General features: G+C 40.6%; 3 protein-coding genes across 10 annotated transcripts in view; 1 reads left to right on the top strand and 2 right to left on the bottom strand.

Annotated features, from left to right (window-relative positions):
* Nucleotides 1–2,510, bottom strand: part of kcnt2b (potassium sodium-activated channel subfamily T member 2b) — a 59,843-nt gene extending 57,333 nt beyond the window's left edge. For both annotated transcript variants that reach the window (XM_077525906.1, XM_077525899.1), the window contains exon 1: nt 2,096–2,510. In XM_077525906.1, the coding sequence (XP_077382032.1) occupies nt 2,096–2,184 (89 nt within the window). In that variant the 5' untranslated portion in view covers nt 2,185–2,510. The remainder of the gene's footprint in view (nt 1–2,095) is intronic.
* A 6,444-nt stretch (nt 2,511–8,954) lies between these two features.
* On the bottom strand, nt 8,955–19,703 carry qtrt1 (queuine tRNA-ribosyltransferase 1). Its single transcript, XM_077525943.1, has 9 exons — nt 19,385–19,703; nt 18,799–18,867; nt 18,575–18,713; nt 16,770–16,964; nt 14,515–14,653; nt 14,372–14,447; nt 14,192–14,301; nt 12,619–12,703; nt 8,955–10,762 (listed from the first exon to the last, which is right to left on the bottom strand). Exons 1-9 carry the CDS (start codon nt 19,664–19,666, stop codon nt 10,610–10,612), a joined length of 1,248 nt encoding a protein of 415 aa, XP_077382069.1. The 5' UTR covers nt 19,667–19,703; the 3' UTR covers nt 8,955–10,609.
* A 165-nt stretch (nt 19,704–19,868) lies between these two features.
* dnm2a (dynamin 2a) overlaps nt 19,869–22,395 on the top strand; it is a 44,660-nt gene continuing 42,133 nt past the window's right edge. For all 7 annotated transcript variants that reach the window (XM_077525983.1, XM_077525967.1, XM_077525957.1 and 4 more), the window contains exon 1: nt 19,869–20,355. In XM_077525983.1, coding sequence (XP_077382109.1) covers nt 20,195–20,355 — 161 coding nt within the window. In that variant the 5' untranslated portion in view covers nt 19,869–20,194. The remainder of the gene's footprint in view (nt 20,356–22,395) is intronic.

Consider the following 22,395-nt stretch of genomic DNA (forward strand, 5'->3'; position numbering starts at 1 on the left):
AACTCTCAAAGGTAAAACGGAAAAGTGACATAGGCCCAAAAAACAAAGAGGCGCCACCATGTGGCGCGGTGCCATACTACAGATTGTTATAGTACATAGGTAAGTAGGTAGGTTGGAAGGTGGTAGATTGACGCATGAAGTAGGTGGGTAGAGATTGGTACATGACATTGGTTGGGTTGGGTTATGTAGATCGATAGGTAGGTATGTACAGTACACTAGGTAGATAGGCCTACATGTAACTTGGTAGATACTGTATCAAGATTGATACATGAAGTAGGAAGGTAGGTAGATTTGTAGATATATTGGTAGATCATCCCAGTAGGCTATATTTGTACTGCAGGTCGGTAGGGAGATAGGTTGATCCTGTTGATCAGGGGTGGCACAGATCTGGTCCTCGAGGGCCGAAGTCCTGCAAGTTTTGGATATTTCCTTTCTTCAACACAGCTGATTCATGATCAACTCATAAGCCTGATAACGATCCTGTTAATTGGAAGCAGCTGCAATTCGAGGTGGGAAACCTCTAAAACCTGCAGGACTCCGGCCCTCGAGGGCCGCAGTTTGCCACACCTGCTGTAGATACTGTAGCTAAATAGGTAGATACTAGGGGTGTTAAAAAAAAAAAATCGATTCGGCGATATATCGCGATACTACATCGCGCGATTCTCGAATCGATTCAATTAAAAAAAATCGTTTTTTTTTTTTTTTTTTTTTTTTTTAAAGAGCTCAGAATTGTTCATTCGGTAGTCTTACCGATTCAACGTCTTATCATCATTGCCTTTTTTTTTTTTTTTTGTGTGTGTGTGTGAATCGATTTTTAAACTTGCATTTTTAATGGAAAAATATTCAACAAAACGTCTGACTTCGGGTTAGGATTCACACCTTGAGCATGGAAGAATGTTATATGAACGGAACATTAAGCCTTAATATTTTATTTTAATGCTGTTCAAACATGAAACAGATTACAACCTCTATAAGACTGAAATTTCAGATAAATAAATAATACATTTTCATATAAATCTTACACTCTACAAGCTTACTGATTAGTATTTTCTAAATTTGAATGAAAAAAAATCGCAACAATCGACTTATAAATTCGTATCGGGATTAATCGGTATCGAATCGAATTGTGACCTGTGAATCGTGATACGAATCGAATCGTCAGGTACTAGGCAATTCACACCCCTAGTAGATACAGTAGGTAGGTAGGTTGGTAAATGTAGATATCCTCTCAACTGCGGTTGAGTTTTTTTTTTTTTTTTTTTTTTTTTTTAAGCGGTTGAGTTTTATTTTCCATTTGTAAAAGGTGATGTGATAAACGTTGAGTTGACGCTAACTGGCTCTTTTATCAGCGCAAGGTGACACTAGCAGATGGCAGTATAGGCTAGCTGATGTTTATATGTGGCAGCGGCTCAACCCGGTGCTAAAGGTCAAAATGTGCCATTGCATTTTCTCATTTGTTTAAGAATTATTTGGAAATGTTTGCATGCACGGCAGGGTCATTCCGTGCCAAATTTGGAGTTGAAAATAGCCTGTTGAGCTTTGACAAGCGAGCGAGTGATCTTCAGTCTGTGTCAAATGAAATTAGACATCCTAATGAAATATCCATATTAAGCACTGCATATCATATAGCACGTCAAATCTAGCGGCTTGCAAATGGAGTGTAAGCAAAGGTTAATTGCTAGTTACTGGGAGTAGCCACTTGAAATTGCCTGACCAGGTGGCAGATGGTCCACTATGAATCTCAGCTATATGACAGTGGGAGACACAGGAGGAAGGTGCACGCAATACCTTCATCTTTCCTACTGGGTTTGAGGAATGGATTTTTGTTTAAAAAAAAAAAAAAAAAAAAGTGAGTAAGTATATGTTTTATGTCGTTTTTGGCGTGGTCACATGAGCTCTATAACATCTTATGCATGCGCGCGCACGCTAACAAGTGGACCTGTTGCAGCATCACTCCACAGCAGGCAACACAAGCTGGGAACAAATCCAGGAGATGACGCTCCCACTTTTCCCCTTTTTATTTGCGCCAAAAAAAAAAGGTGCGCTGCGCGTGCGTGCGTAAAAACGAGCTGGCCCCGTCGGCAGCATGGCTTACCTGTCGTCGGTCTGCCAGTCCCCGAGCAACAGGTCTCGGAACCGGTACCGCGGGGGCAACGGGAGCACCTCCTTCTCCAGTTCGACCATCCTTCCTCCTCGGAGCTGCACCGAGAGACGCGGCGCGCACGCGGATCACCGCAAAAACTCCGTACGGAGGAGGTGAACCACCACCCCAAAACCTCCGCTCCTCTTCGTCCTTATAAATGTATCATCATCATCATCATCATCATCATCATCGCCGACATGGCGCTTTGTGATCGGCTCGGCCTCCTAATTACAATTCGGCTGGACTTGCCCCCGCGCCGAGGCAACAGGTTGTGGCTGTGGCTCCACTTTGGCAGCTGAGAGCAACTGGTTGCTTGCGTCGCACCTCCGCAGCATCCTCCCCGCCTGAGCTCCACATGCATGGACGCGCTCGCTGCAAGTGTTGTGACCAGCCACTGGGGATTAGTGATGCCACCACTTGGGTGTGTGTGTGTGGAGTAGACTACACGACCAGCCAGGCCACAATATTAGGAACACCTGCGCATTCTAATGAGATCAAATGCAATTAGAGCTGTATCAACAATTCAGTCTTTCAAGGCTAACAATTGTTGCTATTAAAGTGCATATTAATGACTGTGGATGCATATTTACACCTAACCGGTCATTTCATTAGGTACACCTGCACAATGAAGTCCAATACAAAAATTGGTTGCCAGGGGCTAGAGCACTGTGTAGCCCCAGTTAACTCCCACCAGAATTTTATTTGATATTTTAAAATTATATTTACAAATAATTTTCTCCTATGAATTGGTCAAGATTCTGTTTAGCCCCGGGAGAGAAAGAAATCCAAGGGGGAGACAGATATGGGAAAAGTCACATAGATGAGCTAATCGCTAAATAGTCGCCGTGTGGTGGTGAAAAGCATTACTCATTGCACTCAGAGGGGTGATACTATTTTTTATTTATTTTTTTTATTAGTAGCAGGGCTCCATAATATACATTTACACTCGTTATGGTTACACTTCATTACACTGAAGAAAAAAAACAAAAAATGGATTTTCTGCCCTTGTAGATATTACCTTGCTTTCATAAATTATATTTACTATTTTTTTTCCAAGTATTCAGTTAATTAAAAACATTAGGTATACAATGTCTTCTTTCTTCTGTGTAATGTGTTTACAACAAATTTTGTAATACATTTTAAATTAAATTAATTAATATTTACTTAGTTAATGTGTTTAATTTTAGAAGTGCTAAAAACGATTAAATTTTACTCGAGAGAGAGACAGAGATAGAGGTTTCTATAATTTGACATGTTTAAATGCTTAACATACATTATAATGCACATTGTATATAATTACATTATTTATGTACACTAACCACAAATATATCAGTGTGCTTTTATTAATTTATTCATTATTGAATTATTTTTCCTGCTGAATGCCATTCAGGAAACATAGAACTTTGAATTGTGTATTATTCAGTTCCCAAATTATATAGTGTCTTGCTTAACTTCAAGTTTCTTTTTTCCCCCTGCAATTTGGTTCATTTATTATAAATGAATTCCTAAATTTGGGGTAAGTTGTTTGTATTTTTATTTTGTAATTTGAATCTGTATTGTAGAGTGGCTGTTTTGGAATTCAGAACTAAACAAAAGGGCTTTCTTTAACATGATCTCTTATTGGTTTTCTCGTGGCATGGTGATGAGTGGTTAACACGTCTGCTTCCCATTGCAGAGGATACCGGTTCAAGTCCAGGTTTCGGTATTCCAGAGTGGAGTTTGCATGTTCTTCCCGTGCTTCGTCGCTTTTCTCCCACATTCCGAAAAACATGCATTGTAGCTTAATTGGAGTGACTAAATTGTGTGATTGTGACTATATGCTTGTTTGTATTTATTTCAACAGATTTAGTCCAAGTACAAAAATGTTTTGGGTCAAGAGTTCAGTATAATTAAGTGAAGTCAAATAGAAAAAGTTAATACAATTATTTCATATTGGTCAATTCATGTTTTTAACATTTACTCAATACGCAATGGGTATGACCTAATAACTACACATTACTACATTACAGTAAGTAACTTTAGAATTATGTTTAGTAAGAGTTACTTAATATTTCCCACATGTAATCAATCTTTAGTTGCACATAAATGTTACTTAATTCTGTTGAGTGTGATATGCTTGATATTGAGTGGTAGAATTTACTTAATTGGAGAGAGTGCAAATACTTGCGCGATTTTTTTAAGTAGATCTTACGAGTTGTTTTTTTTTTCAGTAGGTACACATGCAATCCAAATGCAAATACTGCCTTAAATGAGGAGTTTGTGAGTAAATAATAAATAAATAAAATTAACAATAATAAAAATAAATACTAATAATCAGTTGTCATATTTGTTCAAACAATATGACTTGAAATAAGTAGGCTATATATTCCAAAATAGAGTAACTTCATTTTCCCCATCAAATTTCGAGACACAACTGTTTATAATGACAGTATGAAAAAAGGTTTTTATTTATTTATTTTTTTTAAACTAATTTACAAAACAAAACAAAAATCACATGTATATACCAAAGCATTTATGGCCACAAAGCTAAAAATAGAGCACAGGATGTTTTCACTGATCATCCTTGAACGGTTACTACATCTTAATTGGAGTCCACTTGTGGTACATTCAGTTAATTGGACATGATTTGCAAAGGCACACACCTGTCTATATTAAGGTTAAGTGCATGTCAGAGCACAAACCAAGCATGAGGTCAAAGGAAGTGTCTCTCGACCTCTGAGACCGGATTGTCTCGAGACACAAATCTAGGGAAGGATACATAAAAATATCTGCTACTTTGAAGGTCCCAAAAAGCATTGTGGCCTCCGTCATCTGTAAATGGAAGAAGGCCCGAACCATCAAAATTCTTCATAGAGGTGGCTGCTCTTCTGAACTGAGCAATCAGGAGAGGTGGGCCTGAGTCAGGGAGGTTACCAAGAAGCTATAGCTTATCAACATAAGAACATTAGAACCACCTCCATAAAATCAACCTCAGTCAAAGCAGATGTGATTATATTGATCTTACAGGTGCACCAAATGCTGTGGTTGGCGTGTTATTAAAAAAACAAATTAAGTCATACGATGTCATCAATTAAGCGTCATGCTCCATCAACACGTTCGCCTCATTAGGAGAATAACAGTGTCCCGAAAAAGACAATAAGCAGCCACGCAACCTCTTCAAGTGTCCATCACAACTGCCTGCCACTGAGTTGTTGGTGCACTTGAAAAGTTCTCCGCTGCTTTTTAATGAGCACGTTTGCCATGTTACTTCACTGAAACACCCCCCCATCCCCTCCCCCAATACATGACAACACATCCAATTAACATGGTGAAAGCCTTCGGTGCATAAACACTTTTCCAGGGCCCGGTAACACGATTCTGCACGGCTTGGCAACTAAGCCGCACCACCAGCCCTCCTCCTCTTTCGAACCAGGCATATTCCAAAATAAACATCCAACACGCATACTGTAAATATAATCCTGCAATTAATTAAGATATCATAATCGCATAGACGCAAGGAGGAGGGAACATTTGGGAAGGGGGAAAAATATAAAAAATGTGCTTCAAGTTTGTGTAATGACTTTTTATTTGGTGCTGGGGCGGTGAGCCGTCACGTCACTGCTTGGCTTGCTGTGAGATTTATTCAAAACGGGGTACACACATACCGATAACCGGGCCAAATTTGGGCATTAATATGGAAGGCCGTTAGGGCGTTTCGTCGACATCCTTGATATCCAGCTTAAGCTGGCCCAGCCAGGTGCTCGTGTCAATCTTCTAGTCTTCAACCAGAACAGTCCAACTGCGATTGATTCACTGATTCAATGTGCTGGATAACAAAGTGTGTACTATTACATGGATCTTAAAGATGGATATCCACTAAATGCTCAAATGTTCGGAATTATGACGACCCAGAATCAAACAGTCCATCAAACTGGAGTGGAGTGAAAGAGTTCTACAATTCCTTTCCAGTAATTCACATAGCAATTGAATTGTAGATACCCGTCATGAGAAACCACGTAAACATAAATGGCAAAAGTGAGTATTCGTCACAGGAGGAAAGTCTTATATCTGAAATGACAAATGTGGATCTGAAGATTGTAGTTGAAGATACAGTTAGGCCCAAAAGTATTTGGACAGTGACACAATCTTCATGATTTGGGCTCTGCATGCCACCACATTGGATTTCAACGGAAACAACTACAATGGGGTTGAAGTGCAGACTTTAAGCTTTAACTCAAGAAGTTGAACAGAAATATGTGATTAAGCATGTAGGAATTGTAGCTATTTTTATGCAAATGCTCCTTATTCCAGGGGCTCAAAAGTAATTGGACACAAACATAACAAAGTAAAATGGTACTTTTTAATATTTTGTTGAGAATCCTTTGCAGGCAATGACTGCATGAAGTCTGGAACCAAATGCTGAGTTTCCTCCTTTGGGATGCTTTGCTAGGCCTTTACTGCAGCTGTCTTCAGTTGTTGTATCGTTGAACGTCTTTCTGCCTTAAGTTTTGCCATGAGAGAGTGAAATGCATGCTTGATTGGTCAGAGAGCGAGTGATTAACTCGACCATTGACGAATATTCCACTTCTTTGCTTTAAAAAAAAACAAAACAAAAAAACCCTCCAGGGTTGCTTTTGCAGAAATGACATCCCTATACACTTCAGAATTCATTGGACTACTTCTGTCTTTTGCCATATCATCAAAACCCACAAGTGACCAAGTGCCATTGAAAGCCATGCATGCCCATGCCATCACACTAACGCCACCATGTTTACAGAAGATGCGGTGTGCTTTGGATCATGAGCTATTCCAATTCTTCTCCAAACTTTCTTCTTCTCATCATTCTAGCGCCTTGTGGTGAATCCTTTGTATTTACTCTCATGATGACATGGCAAAAAACAGATGCAGCCCGATGAATTCTGAAGTGTAGAGGGATACAATTTCTGCTTGGATTCAGCCAAATGCAGCAAGGTTGACTGGACGGTGCTTCATAGTAGAGATGGACAATGATCCAAAACATACTGCAAAAGCAACGCAGGAGTTTTTTTTTTTTTTTTTAAGCAAAGAAGTGGAATATTCGTCAATGGTCGACTTAATCACTCGCTCTCTGACCAATCGGGCATGCATTTCACTTTCTCACAACAAAACTGAAGGCAGAAAGACGTTCAAAGATACAACTGAAGACAGCTGCAGTAAAGGCCTGGCAAAGCATCACAAAGGAGGAAACTCAGCGTTTGGTTCCAGACTTCAGGCAGTCATTGCCAGCAAAGGATTCTCAACAAAATATTGAAATGTACCATTTTACGTTACGTTATGTTTATGTGTCCAATGACTTTTGAGCCCCTGGAATAAGGACCATTTGGCATAAAAACAGCTCCAATTCCGACCTGCTTAGTCATATATTTCTGTTCAACCCCTTGAATTAAAGCTTAAAGCTACTATATGGAGGATTTCCCCAAAAAATATCTTAACAATAGCCTTTTTATTTGACCATTTATGACTGAAACATATTCTAATTAGTAGATCAACATCTTAGCTGTTCACAATGGGTACTCCTACAAGCCTCTGGCCAATATTATTTCGAAAGCGTCTGGTCCGAATCCTTCGAATTTCCCGCCCTCTGTCTGCAGGATGTGACGTCATGCGCGTCCTCGTCAGTTGTTTCCTGTCACGTGAAGACGGAACTCGTACAGATTTTCGATGCCCCAGACACCCGCCGTTACTCCACGGAAGGCTGCTTAAAAAAAAAAATGAAAACAATGTCGTGCCACGAAAAAAATAAATAAAATAATCTAAACTTGATAGTGACCAACGCCGGGCAAGAACGAGAGTGAACATTGGTTTGACATTTCAGCGGTGGAGAGAGTTGAGATCGGACTTGGATTAGAAAAGTGATTCACAGCTGGCTTTCTTTCTACTCCAAAAGGTAAGAAGCGAGTATCTTGACATTTAGAAGAAAATGTGTTTTCAAATGGCAGTAACCTCAAGATCGATCACTTCTCGGTCGTAACTATTGGGGTGAAAGTGAGGTGGACGGCAACATTTAGCGTGAAAGGGGCGGCAAAGTTGAATGTAATAGAACAGAATGACTTTATGAAGAACAGACTTTCCATTCCGCGGCGTTTCAATCACGCTAAATGTCGCCTTATTTTCCTCCGTGAAAACAGCCTATTGTAGCTACATTATGCTAACGGAATGTGAACGGTACTACTGAATGGTGATAACATTCACGGCCGTATCACACTAAGCAGTGAATGGGTCTATATGTTTTTCACAATCGTCAATTTCCATAAATGAAGCCCACCTTTCGGCTAATGCACAATGACGCTGGCCTGGGTGCGACATACACTGATAATGACTAGAATCAGGTTGACGTCCGTCGAGCGGGGTGACTACAATATGTAACTGCATATTAACATCGGAATGAGGTCCAATTAATTGACGTAATTTGCACATCGTTTTGGAGTACAGCACAGGACTGGACTTCGACTAAAGCAATATGATCTGCACGTCCCGTCGACATCAATTGTTTAGTGGGGATCGAGAGTCTCATTCCGTGAAGTGGCCAGCTTTGTATAACATTATAGAACTTCTTACCTCTGAAAACATAGTTTAATTGGATATGAAGAGCCCAGTCTTCAGTATTGAGGTCGTGCACGTACGACTGTGCGCAACGTGTACGAGCGTGCAGTTTGTTTTCGGCCACAGGTGGCATTAGCGATTTGAAATTTTAAATCTTACATATAGCTGCTTTAAAGTCTGCACTTCAACTCCATTGTAGTTGTTTCTGTTTAAATCCAGTGTGGTGGCATGCAGAGCCCAAATCATGAAAATGGTGTCACTGTCCAAATACTTTTGGGCCTAACTTTATCTGAAATGTTCCGCAATACATAACTACAGATATTTTTCACACTTCTCCAGCTAGGGCTGCACAATATATCGAAAAAAAGATCGATATTATCCCATGCAATATGCATATCGCAAAGACATGAAATACGTTTCATATGGAATTTTATGCTTTTATCTGAATTTGACCAGTCAGACACTAACTAAAATGTGCACTCCCATCCAATAGTTGAATATTATCAAAAGGCAATTGCAATTAAATAACGAATACAGTGGATTTGAACATTTTTCCGCATGAAATTTTTTAATTCTTTCATTAGATAATAAAAATGTCCTTTCTGTAGGTACATGTTAAATATCGCAATAATATCGATACAGCTATATTCAGCAACTGTTATCGCATCTGGTATGTTTTTTCAATATCGCACAGCCCTACTCCAGCCTAGCTGTTCAATGTTAAAAGGGACAGCTGTCTGAGCATCAAGGACATCCAGCTTGCGGTCGGACTCATAGCAGTCTAAAATAGCACTAGCAGTAGAAAAAACATTATTTGTAAGATATTCGTTCTACTAGTGCGCTGCACTGAAATGTCTTGAATTGGGCCTGCTGATTTTACCTCATTTCTTGGCTTCTGATTAAAGTGATTGGTTGCAGATTTCTGTTATAATCCTGCGGCATGACAAGGAGAAGCGTTTGCAACTGCTATGTAGTACCTGACAAGCCAACAATCATTGCTATATTTTTGTCTTTCTTCTATCAAAGTGGGTGCCCTGTGGCACCATGCTGCCTTTCACAGGCAATAGACATTATGGCTGTGTGCTCTGGTCATCTTGAGCACAGCAAACGCTATAAGAGCACGTTTTAAAAATGTGTAAAGATGTTAAAAATCAGTATGCGTGTACCCTCGCTGAGGAGCATGCGGTCACTCACACGTTGAAATGCAAATCTAGTGTTAAAAAGACAAAGGCAATTCTTTGTAGTTTCAAAATCACTATTAGTCATCCCTAAGTGAGCATTATTCACCTATGACCAATTGTTATTGATATCAATGGTTACTTGTGTGTACATTATGCTAAGATTTTGCCCTCTGCTGGCCGTAAAGATGAGCACACACTTTGCTCATCTTGTTGCAATGTACAGCAAGACGGCAAAATGCACGCACTCATCTCAGTCGCGCTTTCACTGACGAATGGCACGCCTCCTTTTAACACTCATCCGTGCAGAGCATGACAGACGAAGTGAAAACCATTTCTCCTTTCAAGTGGGTGGGCCTCGCCGCGTAACCATGGCAACAGCACACAAAAAAAATGTGCGTATCCCGCGAGAGACAGTTTGTGTGTTTTTTTTTTCTTTACGAACCTCATTTAAACCCCATCCAGTGGCATATTGTCATAATGTCTACTCCGAGGACAATTTGCACAGGCTGCAGGTTGTTTGCCGCGCCACATAATAAAAGCTCCATCCTGTTGATCTAAAGCCACACTTTTTCTCCCCAAGCACCCACGCACCCACCAAACAGGGTAATGCATATGTAACAAACACATAGAAAACAATCATCTGTTTAAAAAAAGATCTGTCACTGTTTATCTGTGTGACCTATCTGCTGTGTATAAAAAAAATAAGAGGATTGTCAATGAGGTGTTACTCCAAAGTGATGTTGACTGATGCCAGCGCATCCACAGCCCAGCTGGGGTACTGGTCACGAGATGGGAACATACAGCGCATGAAGGTGCGTATAAAGTCCGGGAATCGGCCTTGCACGATACTCTGCCGCACGGAACGCATCAGGTTGAGCTGCAGGTGAGAAAACCATACGGAAAATGTCATATTAAATGGTGTTTCAGTGATGCTATAATGACTGTAATTAAAAGAATGTTACTTGGTTAAGGGCAGGCCTCCTCCAAGATCCGTGAAGGAGATATATATTTGTGATTGTGAGCAGGCAACATTAAAATCACGACATTGAACAATTAATCAAATTCAAATCAGCATCACAGTGGAGTAGAATGCAATTTTTAAATTGCAAAGGTTGCAATTTGGGGGGGGGGGACAGCCTCATCTTAGCTGGCTACAAGGTATTTTATTTTTATAATGTCAAGACAATTTCAGTTCTGAAGAAGGGCAGTCCACGTTTATTTTATTTTTTTTCATGAAATGTTGAAGTGATAAAGTCACCGATTTGTTTTGTAAGTAACAACTAATTGAAGGTAGATAAACTGACTTTTGTATTAAATCATGGTTCTTTTGCCTTGATTTTAGTGTAAGGATAATCTATCAAACTAAAACATTTACCGGTATCTATAATAAATTTCATAAAATAAATAGAGTAAAGTGTATTTGAGTGTGTTTGTCCATTTGTTGATTAGTTGGGAGGCTACTCCATGCTGATTCATGGAGAATAATTGGGCGGTGTCATTATGATCTTTGGTGTGGTCAGCGTCAGAGAGCTCCAGACGTCATGTCATGTGACTATTTCTCTGAACATGCCCCACTGTGGTAAGAAAGTAGTGGTGCAGTGTTAAAGGCGCAGTCTGACGGATTCACTCAGGAAAATGCACAGGATGTACACACTTTAACTTTCTCTCAGTCTACACATCTGTGTTTATGTTAATCTTTGGTGGTGATTTCGTCCTGTTAGTGTTAGTCTTTCTGTCATCAGGACTACCATTAAAAATAGTCCTTAAAGCCATCTTCTCTCCTTACAATTTTACAGAGTCATCAGGGCGTAAATACCCCCAGGGCTGGCTCACATCAACTACAGGTAACAGTAAATGCTAAAGGGTGTTTGCGGTGTCATTTGGCAAACATTGCTGAGGCTGATGGTGGGATAACTCTTCTGTGCAACTTGCTAACGGTGCTAAAATGGCTCATCTTTCATCCTCCAGGGAACGGGACTCATCGACGAATCGCCATCTCACCCAGCTTGCATGGCTTAAAAGAGATAGGGGAGGCCCTCTTTTGAATAGTGATGTGTTGTATAAGTAGACAGCGTGCGCGTTATGCACACGAGTATTATGCCGCGGGACACGTGTCACAAGGGGACACTCCTCTCTGTTGTGTTATTGTCGCTTTGCACAGTTTGAAGGATGAGTCATTTATCACACTCTGTCTGTCACAGGGACTTGACTTGAAAACTCTTACTTAGTTCAGAACAAAAGGCGACCATTTGATTAAGGGATGGTGGGGGGGGGGGGGGGGGGGGGGCTTCATTTCACGACAATCATACATTTCCAGGGTAGAAACAACGCCAATTAACGCTGTTCCAGCACCCTAAAAAAACAAAAAACAAAAAAAAAACTAATTTAATCTTTTTAATAAAGAAAATTATCACTGCATTTATAAATATTTGGAAAATATATTTCATAATACAAGAAAATGTGAAGAAATTTTAGAAATTGTAATTAAACCAAAAGTCACACATGCATTCATTGTTATAAATTCATGTGTTGCGTTTTCATTTCCTTTGTTGCTCGCCAAATTGAGATCATGGGAGACTTACCGATGTCCCACAACAAGTATTGTGTGACTTTAAAGGCGTCTTTTTTGGTGAAAGCCTATGACCTCAGGTTGCACTGTGTTGCTCTAGTTCCCGTTGTGTTGTCTGGTATTACAGTCAATGTGTGCTGAAGATACTTGGTCGCTATAGTTACCTGGTAGGCGATGTTGTGGATGGTGATATGATGCATGGCTGCGGTGTCGCTCTTAAACAGAGCGTGCAGGTAAGCCCGGGTATGTCTGAAACAGAACAAGCATGCTTTTATTTAAATGTATATATTTACATTTGGAACATTTTTTTCCTACCAGGGGCCATTTCAGTGTCTTTTAAGTCCTATCAGGGACGTACTAACTTAATTAAAATATGATGCAACACTGTGGGCTAAATACTTTTTCATAACACTTCCTCTGAGGTTTGCTTTTAGAAGTACACAGCAGGCTGTATGCACTCTGAAAAAGGTGTTGGTGAATTGATGCAAATGGAGGAGGGGACACAAATATTAAGAGCAGACAATCTCGCTTCATGCATGCATCCATTACACTCTTATATACACATTTAATAAGATCCAAAATGAGTACTGTATCAAAAGAATCTGCCTTTGCAAAGATAATCATGCACAGTTGTTTGTTATTGCAGTTCTGGCGCTCATCCTTGAGAGAGGTTTTTAATATGTCGACCTGCTCAATGGACAGTGTCAATCAAAAGTGAGCACGAGCTTTGTGAAGGCAGATAATGTACATCTTTTGAATGGAGCTTGTTGGTGTTCATCAATCATCACTGACTCTGTGGGAATTTGCAACCACTGTCATATATTTTCAGGCCAAGAAAAAATGGATTATACAGTATATGTACAAATCTATCATTACTTTTAATTTCAGGCAGCATGTTGTGCTAGCAGTTAGCATGTTTACCTCACAGTTAGTTCTCATTATTAGGTAACTGAAGACTAAATTGATTATAGATACAAAGGCAGTGTGAATGGCTGCTTGTCTCTGTGTGTTATGCCTGGCTGGTCAACATTCCAGGATGTAACCCACTTCTTGCCCAATGTCAGCTGACGTAGGATCCAGCTCACTTGTTGTTACTTTACTGAGGAGAAGCACTTAGAGAAGCATTTTCAATTGGAATTTGTTGGTACTTGGATGGGGAATGGAGCGGTATTTTTCTTAAAGCTGCATTGTGGAGTTTGTCACTTTTTTACTCGCCACTGCCAACTGTGGTGTAAAGCGTAACTGCAGCTTCCGCGTCAAGCTCGTGCATGGTGCGCGTCTGAATACATAAGCTTGAATAAACTCTTCCTTTTTTTCCAGTTTTCTTGGAGTCTTTGCTGGAGTTTGGGCTGTGCTCAAAGCCACCCTCTTCTTTCTTTTTTCATTTTTTTTCAGCATGATGTAGGAAAAGTTTTAACGTTAAACTCTCCAATGCACCTTTAATTTTTTAATGGGTTTGGTAGTGGCAATTAACCTCAATATTCAATAAAATATTTAAAACTCAGTAAGAGTTTGCTAGCAAAATAATATGCTAAAATGTCAAGCTTTTTAATTGTATTTTGCAGAGATGTCTGCTTATAACATACCAAAATGTTTATATTGATGTGTGAATATATACCTTTCAATTAAATGACCCTCAATTCACAGTTAAATCCCATGACAAATATTTTCAAAATTCCCCATCGTTGCCATTGAAATTTACAGAACGAGTTCCACTAAGCCTAATGTCCGGCTAACCTTCTGCAGGTGGGACACTGGCAGTCAGGGTCTATGGGCTTGAAGTCCTTGGCATACTGCTTCTGTTTCACCTGCAGGGATCCCCACGGCACCAGCGCCGAGCCGAACCTCTGAGGACAGGCAGGCGTGACTGAATTTTGTTCGTTTAAAATTCAAGTCACATTTGAGGGAAGATCTTACCGCTGTCCGGGTGGGGAAGACGCAGTCGAACATGTCACAACCCAGAGCGACGCACACCACCAAGTCCACGGCGTACCTGCCGTGTGGCACAAATTGCAATTCACTGGAACCTTGAACACACGATGACGCCTCCCTGCACTTACCCCACGCCCATGAGGTAGCGAGGCTTTTCTCGAGGAAGGTGATCTGTGCTGAGCGTCACCATCCGCCAGAAGTCATCCTTCTCTTCCCCTCCACTTAAGCCCCCGATGGCAAAGCCAGGAACGTCACGTTTCGTCATCTCTATAAGATACACGGGGAAAGGTAGGTTAACGTACACTTTGACACGTCATTAGGTACTCAACCGAATGACACCCAACACGAAACGCTGTCTTAAAAGACAAAGAAGATTATAATAAACAGCTTTCATCTCAATACAATACAGTTTTATACATGTAAAATAATGAGAAAAAAAATATATAGTGACCCACTGGGATAAACTGGATTAATAGTCCATTCGTTTTGGTGTGGCTGGTGGTGCTACAACGATGACTGGCTGAATCCGAAGCTCAGCGGCTACATGCTACAAACACTCGAAGTGCGCATGCGCAGTTAGGGACGAGCACTTTACGACGTTGTTACGGCAGATTGATTGACGGGATCGAGAACCAATCGTTAAGATGATCCACCCGGAAGACGCAGCAACAAAAGATCCTTGAATACACCTTGAATGTACAATCATGGTTACACCTACGGACAATTTAGTGTCAGTGCACCGAACATTGTATTTTTTTTTTTTTATGCACTCACAGGAAGGCAGAAGCTATGATACGAACCCATAACCTCAGAATTGTAACGCAGACGTGCCTTGATTAAGCCATTAATTGTGATTTAATCATTTTTTTGAAAAGCTTAAAAAAAAAACCCAACAACTTTGTTTTGGAAAACGAAAAAACTTCAAACATCCATCCATCCATCCATCCATCCATCCATCCATCCATCCATCCATCCATCCATCCGTTAAATACCGCTTATCCTCAGTGGAATGGGTTGCTGGATTTCATGATGTGGCCTCTGGCTTGTAACTCCAAAATAAGAAGGTGATTCTGTGGATCTCACTCTGCCTCATCAATCCTTCCATCCTTCCTCTCTTTAGTTTTTCCTCTGGTCTCTTGAGATCTCTTCAATTTGTTGGAATTTAGTGGCTTCTGCGGTTGGCGTAAGACTTTGATTTTGTTACCATGGGGAAGGCAGGAAGTGTTTGGTTGGTGCTGGATTTCACTTTGATTTATCTTTCTTTTCTTTTTATCTTTTCTGACCTTTTCTCTGGTCTCCTGACCGTTTGAACCTCACGACTCTGGCGAGACTCTGAAGTATCTGGTTAAGGTGAAGGGTAATGGGATTTTTATGAGGTTTTAGGTGAATTAACGAGTATAAATTTACGTATTTGCACGCACACGCACGCACACACGCAAACGCACACCCACAAACACACACATAGACGTAAAAAAAAAAAACTAAAAAAAAACTAAACAAAAAGAGAGCAATGATGATAAAGACGTTGAATCGGTAAGACTAACGAATGAACAATTCTGAGCTCTGGGGAAAAAAAAAAAGAAAAAGAAAAAAAAGAAGGTGATTCAAATTATATTCACTTTTACAAATTAATCATTAGGATTTTTTTGCAACACGGTGATAGGGTGTTTAGCACTTCTGCCTCACAGTACTGAGGTTCTGAATTTGAATCTTGGCTTTGGACTCCCTGTTTAGAGCGTGCATGTCCTCCCAAGCTTCCATGGTAGTCCATAGTGTGCACTCTTATAAATGAATAGATTTTGAATCTGTCTTTTACATGAATCTTTCCCCTAAAATGTTGATACAAAAAATATTACCACTAACCTCTGATTTCGGACTTACAAAGATGGTTTTGTTTTGCATTGTGTTCACATGCAATTCATGGCTCCATTATTTATTTTTGTTGAAATTGTTCATTCTACCCTGCCATTCACAATTAGGGGCCGGCGTGTTGGAGCCATATTGCAGTGTTCTTTGTTTTCCTTCTTTTTTGTGCGATTTCTGGGTTCTACCGCATGGTGGCACATGTGCCCCCAGGAAATAATTAAATGGAGCTTATGATAATGAGGGGCAGGTGTGTGTGCAAAGGTGGAAGGCAAACAGTTTTTTGACCGTTGTCGTTGTGGACGTGGACCTGTACGCGAAAGGGTTTGTGTGATGTTTTGGAACATTGGATTATTGGGATTAAATTGTGTTGACCACACAACGCAACAAGTTTGAATTTTGCATTTTTATTTTTTCTACTGATAACGACACGCGTCCGAAGAGTTGTAGCCGGTTCACTTCAACACAAATATAGCGTCTTATAGGAAAGAGACTCTATCAACACGATGAGACCACGTACCCTCCAGACAGGTTTTGCGAAGCCCGGCGTTCAGCCCTCCCTGGATGATAGCGAAAAGGTTCTGCTTGTGCGGATTCTTGTTGGCGGCGATGCAGCGATCCAGCCAGCGAATGGATCTGTGCATGGCCTCCTCCACGCGTGGACCCTTCACCGTGCTGCTCACCACGTCGTCCAGCTGCATCATGATGTCTGAACCTGCAAGCGTCATAAACACGGAAGGGAGCTGCTACACATAACCCTGGCATGAGTTGGAGAATTTTAAAACACTACCAAGACCTGTGTTTCCCAACATTTTTTGAGACAAAGCTCATATGTGACTTCTGAAGAATCTCATGTTATGTCACAAAAAGTTAAAATATACACTTATACAGAAATATTCTCAGTGAGACTCTGAGCCTGTTTAGTTCAACACAGTGCTATTATTCTGTTGTATGAATGAAAGCATCTAGTGGAAGAGCATTTAATTATTCTGACCATCACAATGTCACTGGCATAGACAGACAACCAAAGATATATTAATTTGAACAAATACTTCATAATTTTAGGAGCAATTAAGTGATATTGGATAATTTCCCACATCACACCTGTTGATCCCTCACAGCACACAACAGGGGTGGAATTACAATTTCGCCAAAACAGGAAATTGTCCAGAATCCAACATCTCATAAAAACAAGAATGTTTTTACTCAATTTATATAAAACACTGTTTTCGTCTTAATTCATGTGCTTAAAACAAAACAAAACAAAACAAAACAAAACAAAACAAAACAAAACAAAACAAAACAAAACAAAACAAAACAAAACAAAGCTATCAAGATAGTCTCAAGTGCTCCTCCTCCATTCTTATGCAATGGATTATTCCACTGCACATGTGCAGACTTAATTCAGGAAAAGGAAGGCAATTTATTAGGGGTGTGAATTGCCTAGTGCCATTCGATTCGATTCGCATCACGATTCATAGGTTACGATTCGATTCAATAACGATTAATCCTGATACGAATTTATAAGTCGATTGTTGCGAATTTTTTTTACTCAAATTTAGAAAATACTATTCAGTTAACTTGTGCATGTACACTGTAAGATTTGTATGAAAAGGTATTATTTATTTATCTGAAACTTCAGTCTTATAAATTGTGAGCCACTGTATTTAACAAACATGTAATCTGTTTCATGTTTGAACAGCATTGAAATAAAATATTAAGGCTTAAAGATAATAATATAACATTCTTCCATGCTTAAGGTGTGAATCCTAACCCGAAGTAAGACGTTTTGTTGAATATTTTTCCATCAAAAATGGATGTTTAAAAATCGATTCGGCTGCCTATTGAATCGATTCGAGAATTGCGAACTGTAGTATCGCGATATATTGCCGAATCAATTTTTTTTTTTAACACCCCTACAATTTACACTATTGATAGCGTGTCCTGAAGAAAATTAAGTTATCCCAGTGGAGCGGAAGACAAGAAGAACTTAAAAAAGCTTGTGCCAGTAATAGTAGCATTGCTGTCAGTCAAGCGGTTGCAGAGAAGACGAGAGACATTTTTCGTCACGAGAATGTGAGGATTTAAGTAGTTGAAATGGTAAACTAAATTGTTAATTAGTGTTATCAATTAAAATAAACGCCTTGAGATGACTCATACGCAGGGCGGATTTGAAGGATTTGAGCTGAATTTAGTGAAATTCCAAACTTTTAGTTGATGGTAAACAAGAAAGAAAATCTTTACATTATACATATTTGTGGAGCGCCCCGTGATTAGTTTGTCTTGGGCCCCCAAATAACTAAATAGCTTACAGGAAACACTGACCGAGACTGTTCTGTATGCTGATGGACTTTTCTGGACTGAGGAGGATGGTTTCGCCATTGTAGGGGGACTTGAAAGTGACACCTTCCTCCGTTACCTCGGAGAGTTCGACGAGAGACACCATCTGGAAGCCGCCACTGTCCTTCAAGGCAAAGCAAATACACTCACATTTAAACTGTGGTCCTCTCCTGCAAGTGTGACAATGCAATATCACTTTAAAAAGTTACCGTCAACAGATTCCTTTTCCAGTTCATGAAGCCATGCAAGCCATCAGCCTTTTCAATCAAATCAGGCCCCTTTAGAAACATAACGAATAAAAGGAATACGCTCACTTCATTAACTGGTACACTGCTGAAAACACATGTACAGGGGCAGCACATCCGTGGAGGGTGTCAGTGTTTCAAACACTTACATCTTCTCAGTGGTCTACAACTGGAAAATGTACAATTTAACTCCATCCCCCAGTTTTGCACTGCTTGCTTTCTGAGAACCTTATCCGTATGCCACTCTAAACAATGAGAGTAGAGATCCCCAACTAGTGTGCACTTATTAGATAATGATTTATGTAATATTAAAAAAATATCTTTGTTCATCTATCTATGGCAGCGATGTATAGTGACAGGGAGAACTGTTAAATGCTCTTCCACTAGATGGCAGAAGGTACAATTAACCTGTGCATCCACTTTTTGTTTACAAGTGTGCCTTGAGATTTTTTTTCGAGCATAAAATATGTGCCCTGGCCTGGCTCAATAATGGTTGGGCAAGAATTTCCAAGGGGACATATTTGCGGCATGCTATCTGGGGATTCCGTACCGGCCTCATCCCCAGGTGGTACGTGTTCCCGAGACATATCTGACATCCGAGAGCGTCCAGTTGATCCGCGGTGATTCCCTTCATGGTCCCCTGGGTGCCGACCGGCATAAAAACCGGCGTGCTAACAACGCAGTGCGGCAACTTCAAGTCGCACGCTCTCGCCTTTGTCACCGGACATTCCGCGACGATGTGTAAAGTGAGGGGAGACGCGAGGGCGAGCGTTTTCTTCAGATACATGTCCATGCTTGGTGGCGTTTCCACACAAGCACTGGTGGCGGCCATGTTGTGTGGGCCACGTGACAAGGAAGTGGTTTGAGTGGCGGACTAACCGACCAACCACAAATGAGGTAATTACACAGTGTCGTAAAGGTTTTAAGATAGCCAATCAAAAGAGTTATGGAAAAGTGGCAGCAAAATTAGCCAGTAGACATGGCAAGTTGACAGAGTGGTGGGCGGGGATGGAAGGGCGGGGCTTAACTTGCCGGTGATCGGATGTACTCGCCACTGACCGGATAGTGTTTGTGTAGAGGAAGTTTTGTTTTTGAGTTTTCCGTATTCTTCGATTGATTGAACGTTTAGGTACCGTACTCGGGAAAGCGCGAAATGCTACCTGTATGAATTATACACCGAGGATAACACCAGTGTTTAAACACTGAAAGGAAGTAAAAGTCTAAGCTCTTTGAAGTAGACTTCACAGAGTATTCCGGCGAGCACCTTATCGCTAACGGAGTCGAGCGAGGCGACGCGGCTAACGTTAGCCTCCACTTTTTTTCCCGCTGTGTGGAGGAGCTCCCCCGAGCAAACGAAGCCATGGGGAACCGGGGCATGGAAGACCTGATTCCCCTCATCAACAAGCTCCAGGACGCCTTCAGCTCCATCGGGCAAAGTTGCAATTTGGACCTTCCGCAGATTGCCGTGGTCGGAGGGCAGAGTGCCGGGAAAAGCTCCGTTTTGGAGAATTTTGTGGGCAGGTAAGCTAAACGAGCTATCCCGGATGGTGACATCTTAGTTAAACGTCTACTTGGTGTTAAGACGATCTCATTGTGTGTTTTGGATGTCCTTTCGGTGCCTAAGCATTCACAACAATGCTGTTTTCATAAAGTGAAGCTGTTAGCTTCATGCTAACTCCAACCGGCTGTCGTGAAAGACCTCACATTCAGCAACACTTTTATTAAACACTTTAAATATATTTTTGTTTTGATTCCGCATGAATGTTTTGCTTCATAGAGAAGCAGTCGGGTGTCTTCCGTATACGCACTCATGTGTTTAGTGCACTCAAGTGTTATGATAAATGTAATTAATTGCCACACCCTCCCCATTGACATCTCAATATCTGTTTGTGTGCTTTTTACTGAGTCATAACAGCATAGCTTGTTCTTTCTTGATTCAAATTAAATTTGAGCTTCCTTTCCATTGCAGAATGAGGATTATTGCAGCTGGACGTAACTCCACATGCCTTGTACAATAGATCCCTTTCAACATTTTTTGTGTCTGTGGAGACAGCGGCTAGACTCAACTTCCTTGTGCGTCTTCCTCTTTTTTTTTTTTTTTTTTCCCTCCTCTGTTTTTTGTTTTTGACATTTTGGGCAGCTCCAAAGCCACAATGGCTGTCCATTCTCGGTTGCAATTTGCCCTGTCCTCTCCCACTTCAGCAGTGAATAGGATCCGCCTGCAGATAAAAGATTAAACAAGGTTGCTCTCGGCTAGCTTGTCGAGCAGGTTTTTGCAGCGGTTGTAGCCCAACCTGTGTTGGAGTATGAGACAAGAAGAACAGTAATGACATTAGATTAGATAGACGTTTGGTTAGAGAGCTTGTCGTAACTTGCTTGCTGGGACGAATACGCATGCGGGCTGGTCTGGTTTTCGTGTTTTGTTTTTGTTACAGCGAGAGACTTGACACATCCTTAAAAGACAGATACTGAGACGTCAGTTTCATCACTTGCAGTCAACCTATGCAAATGTGCACTGACCTTGTCATTCTCAACCCGCCCAGAAATGGTGTAGTGCAGGTGCAATAAACATGGAAGTGCTTGGGGAGGTGCTCAAGGAATTCAAGAAGAATGGGTGTGCTCTTGTGTCGTGAGTCATGTTTGAGAGATCCAAAATACAATATGCATCCACAAACACCTCTGAATTATCAGTGCAACTCAAATATTTATACGGTATATACAGGCTGTGCGTGTGCCTGATTGTGTGTGCCAGTGCTGTCACTATTGAATATCGAATAATTTTAGGATCGATCAATCTATCGATTATTCAGTCGACTAATCGGATTCATTTTAATTTGGCATTAAAGTGTATTTAAAAGCACTTTTCCCCCGATAACTGTTTACTAACCTGTGATTGGTGTTTATTTCACACTTCATATTCGTCTTGTGATTTAAAAAAAAAAAAAGGGGGGGGGGTTGATTTTGTACTGTTTCCGGTCCGGTCATTGTTTTCCAAGTAAAAACAGATGTTTGCAAATGTCTTATTTTGTATGTGCCGGATTTGTGTGTGTGTGCAGGGGTGTGTGGGTGTGTGTATGTGTGTGGGTGTCTGTGCGTGTGGGACTCCATAGTTTTTCTTTAGACTGGGTTTCTGTGGATGAGTTAAAAGTCTTAAAAGGTAATGAAATCATGAATCTTAAAACATGGCTTAAATCAATCTTTTAAAAGTCTTAATTTTTTAAAGCATGATAATTGAGATTTTTTTTGTAAATAGTCTCAAATCTAAAAATAAATTGTGGTAATATTACACAGTCATATAGCTGTTACGCTGTATCAACAAAACAGTGATGTGGTTGTACATGAGGATAGCACAGTGTTTTAGTGGTTAGCATATCTGCATCAGCGTTCTGAGTTCCCGAGTTGGAATCTGAGCTCTTGCCTCCCTGTGTGCAGTTTGCATGTTCTCGTGAGGCTTGCATTGGTTTGCTCTTGACACTCTGGCTTCCTTTCTAATTGGAAAAGCATTGAAGATTCTAACTGAGCGGTTGTTTGTCTCTATATGTCTCTGTGATTGACTTGGCA

This window comes from Festucalex cinctus, chromosome 1, assembly GCF_051991245.1.
Source record: "Festucalex cinctus isolate MCC-2025b chromosome 1, RoL_Fcin_1.0, whole genome shotgun sequence".
In the NCBI taxonomy this organism is placed as follows: Eukaryota; Metazoa; Chordata; class Actinopteri; order Syngnathiformes; family Syngnathidae; genus Festucalex; species Festucalex cinctus.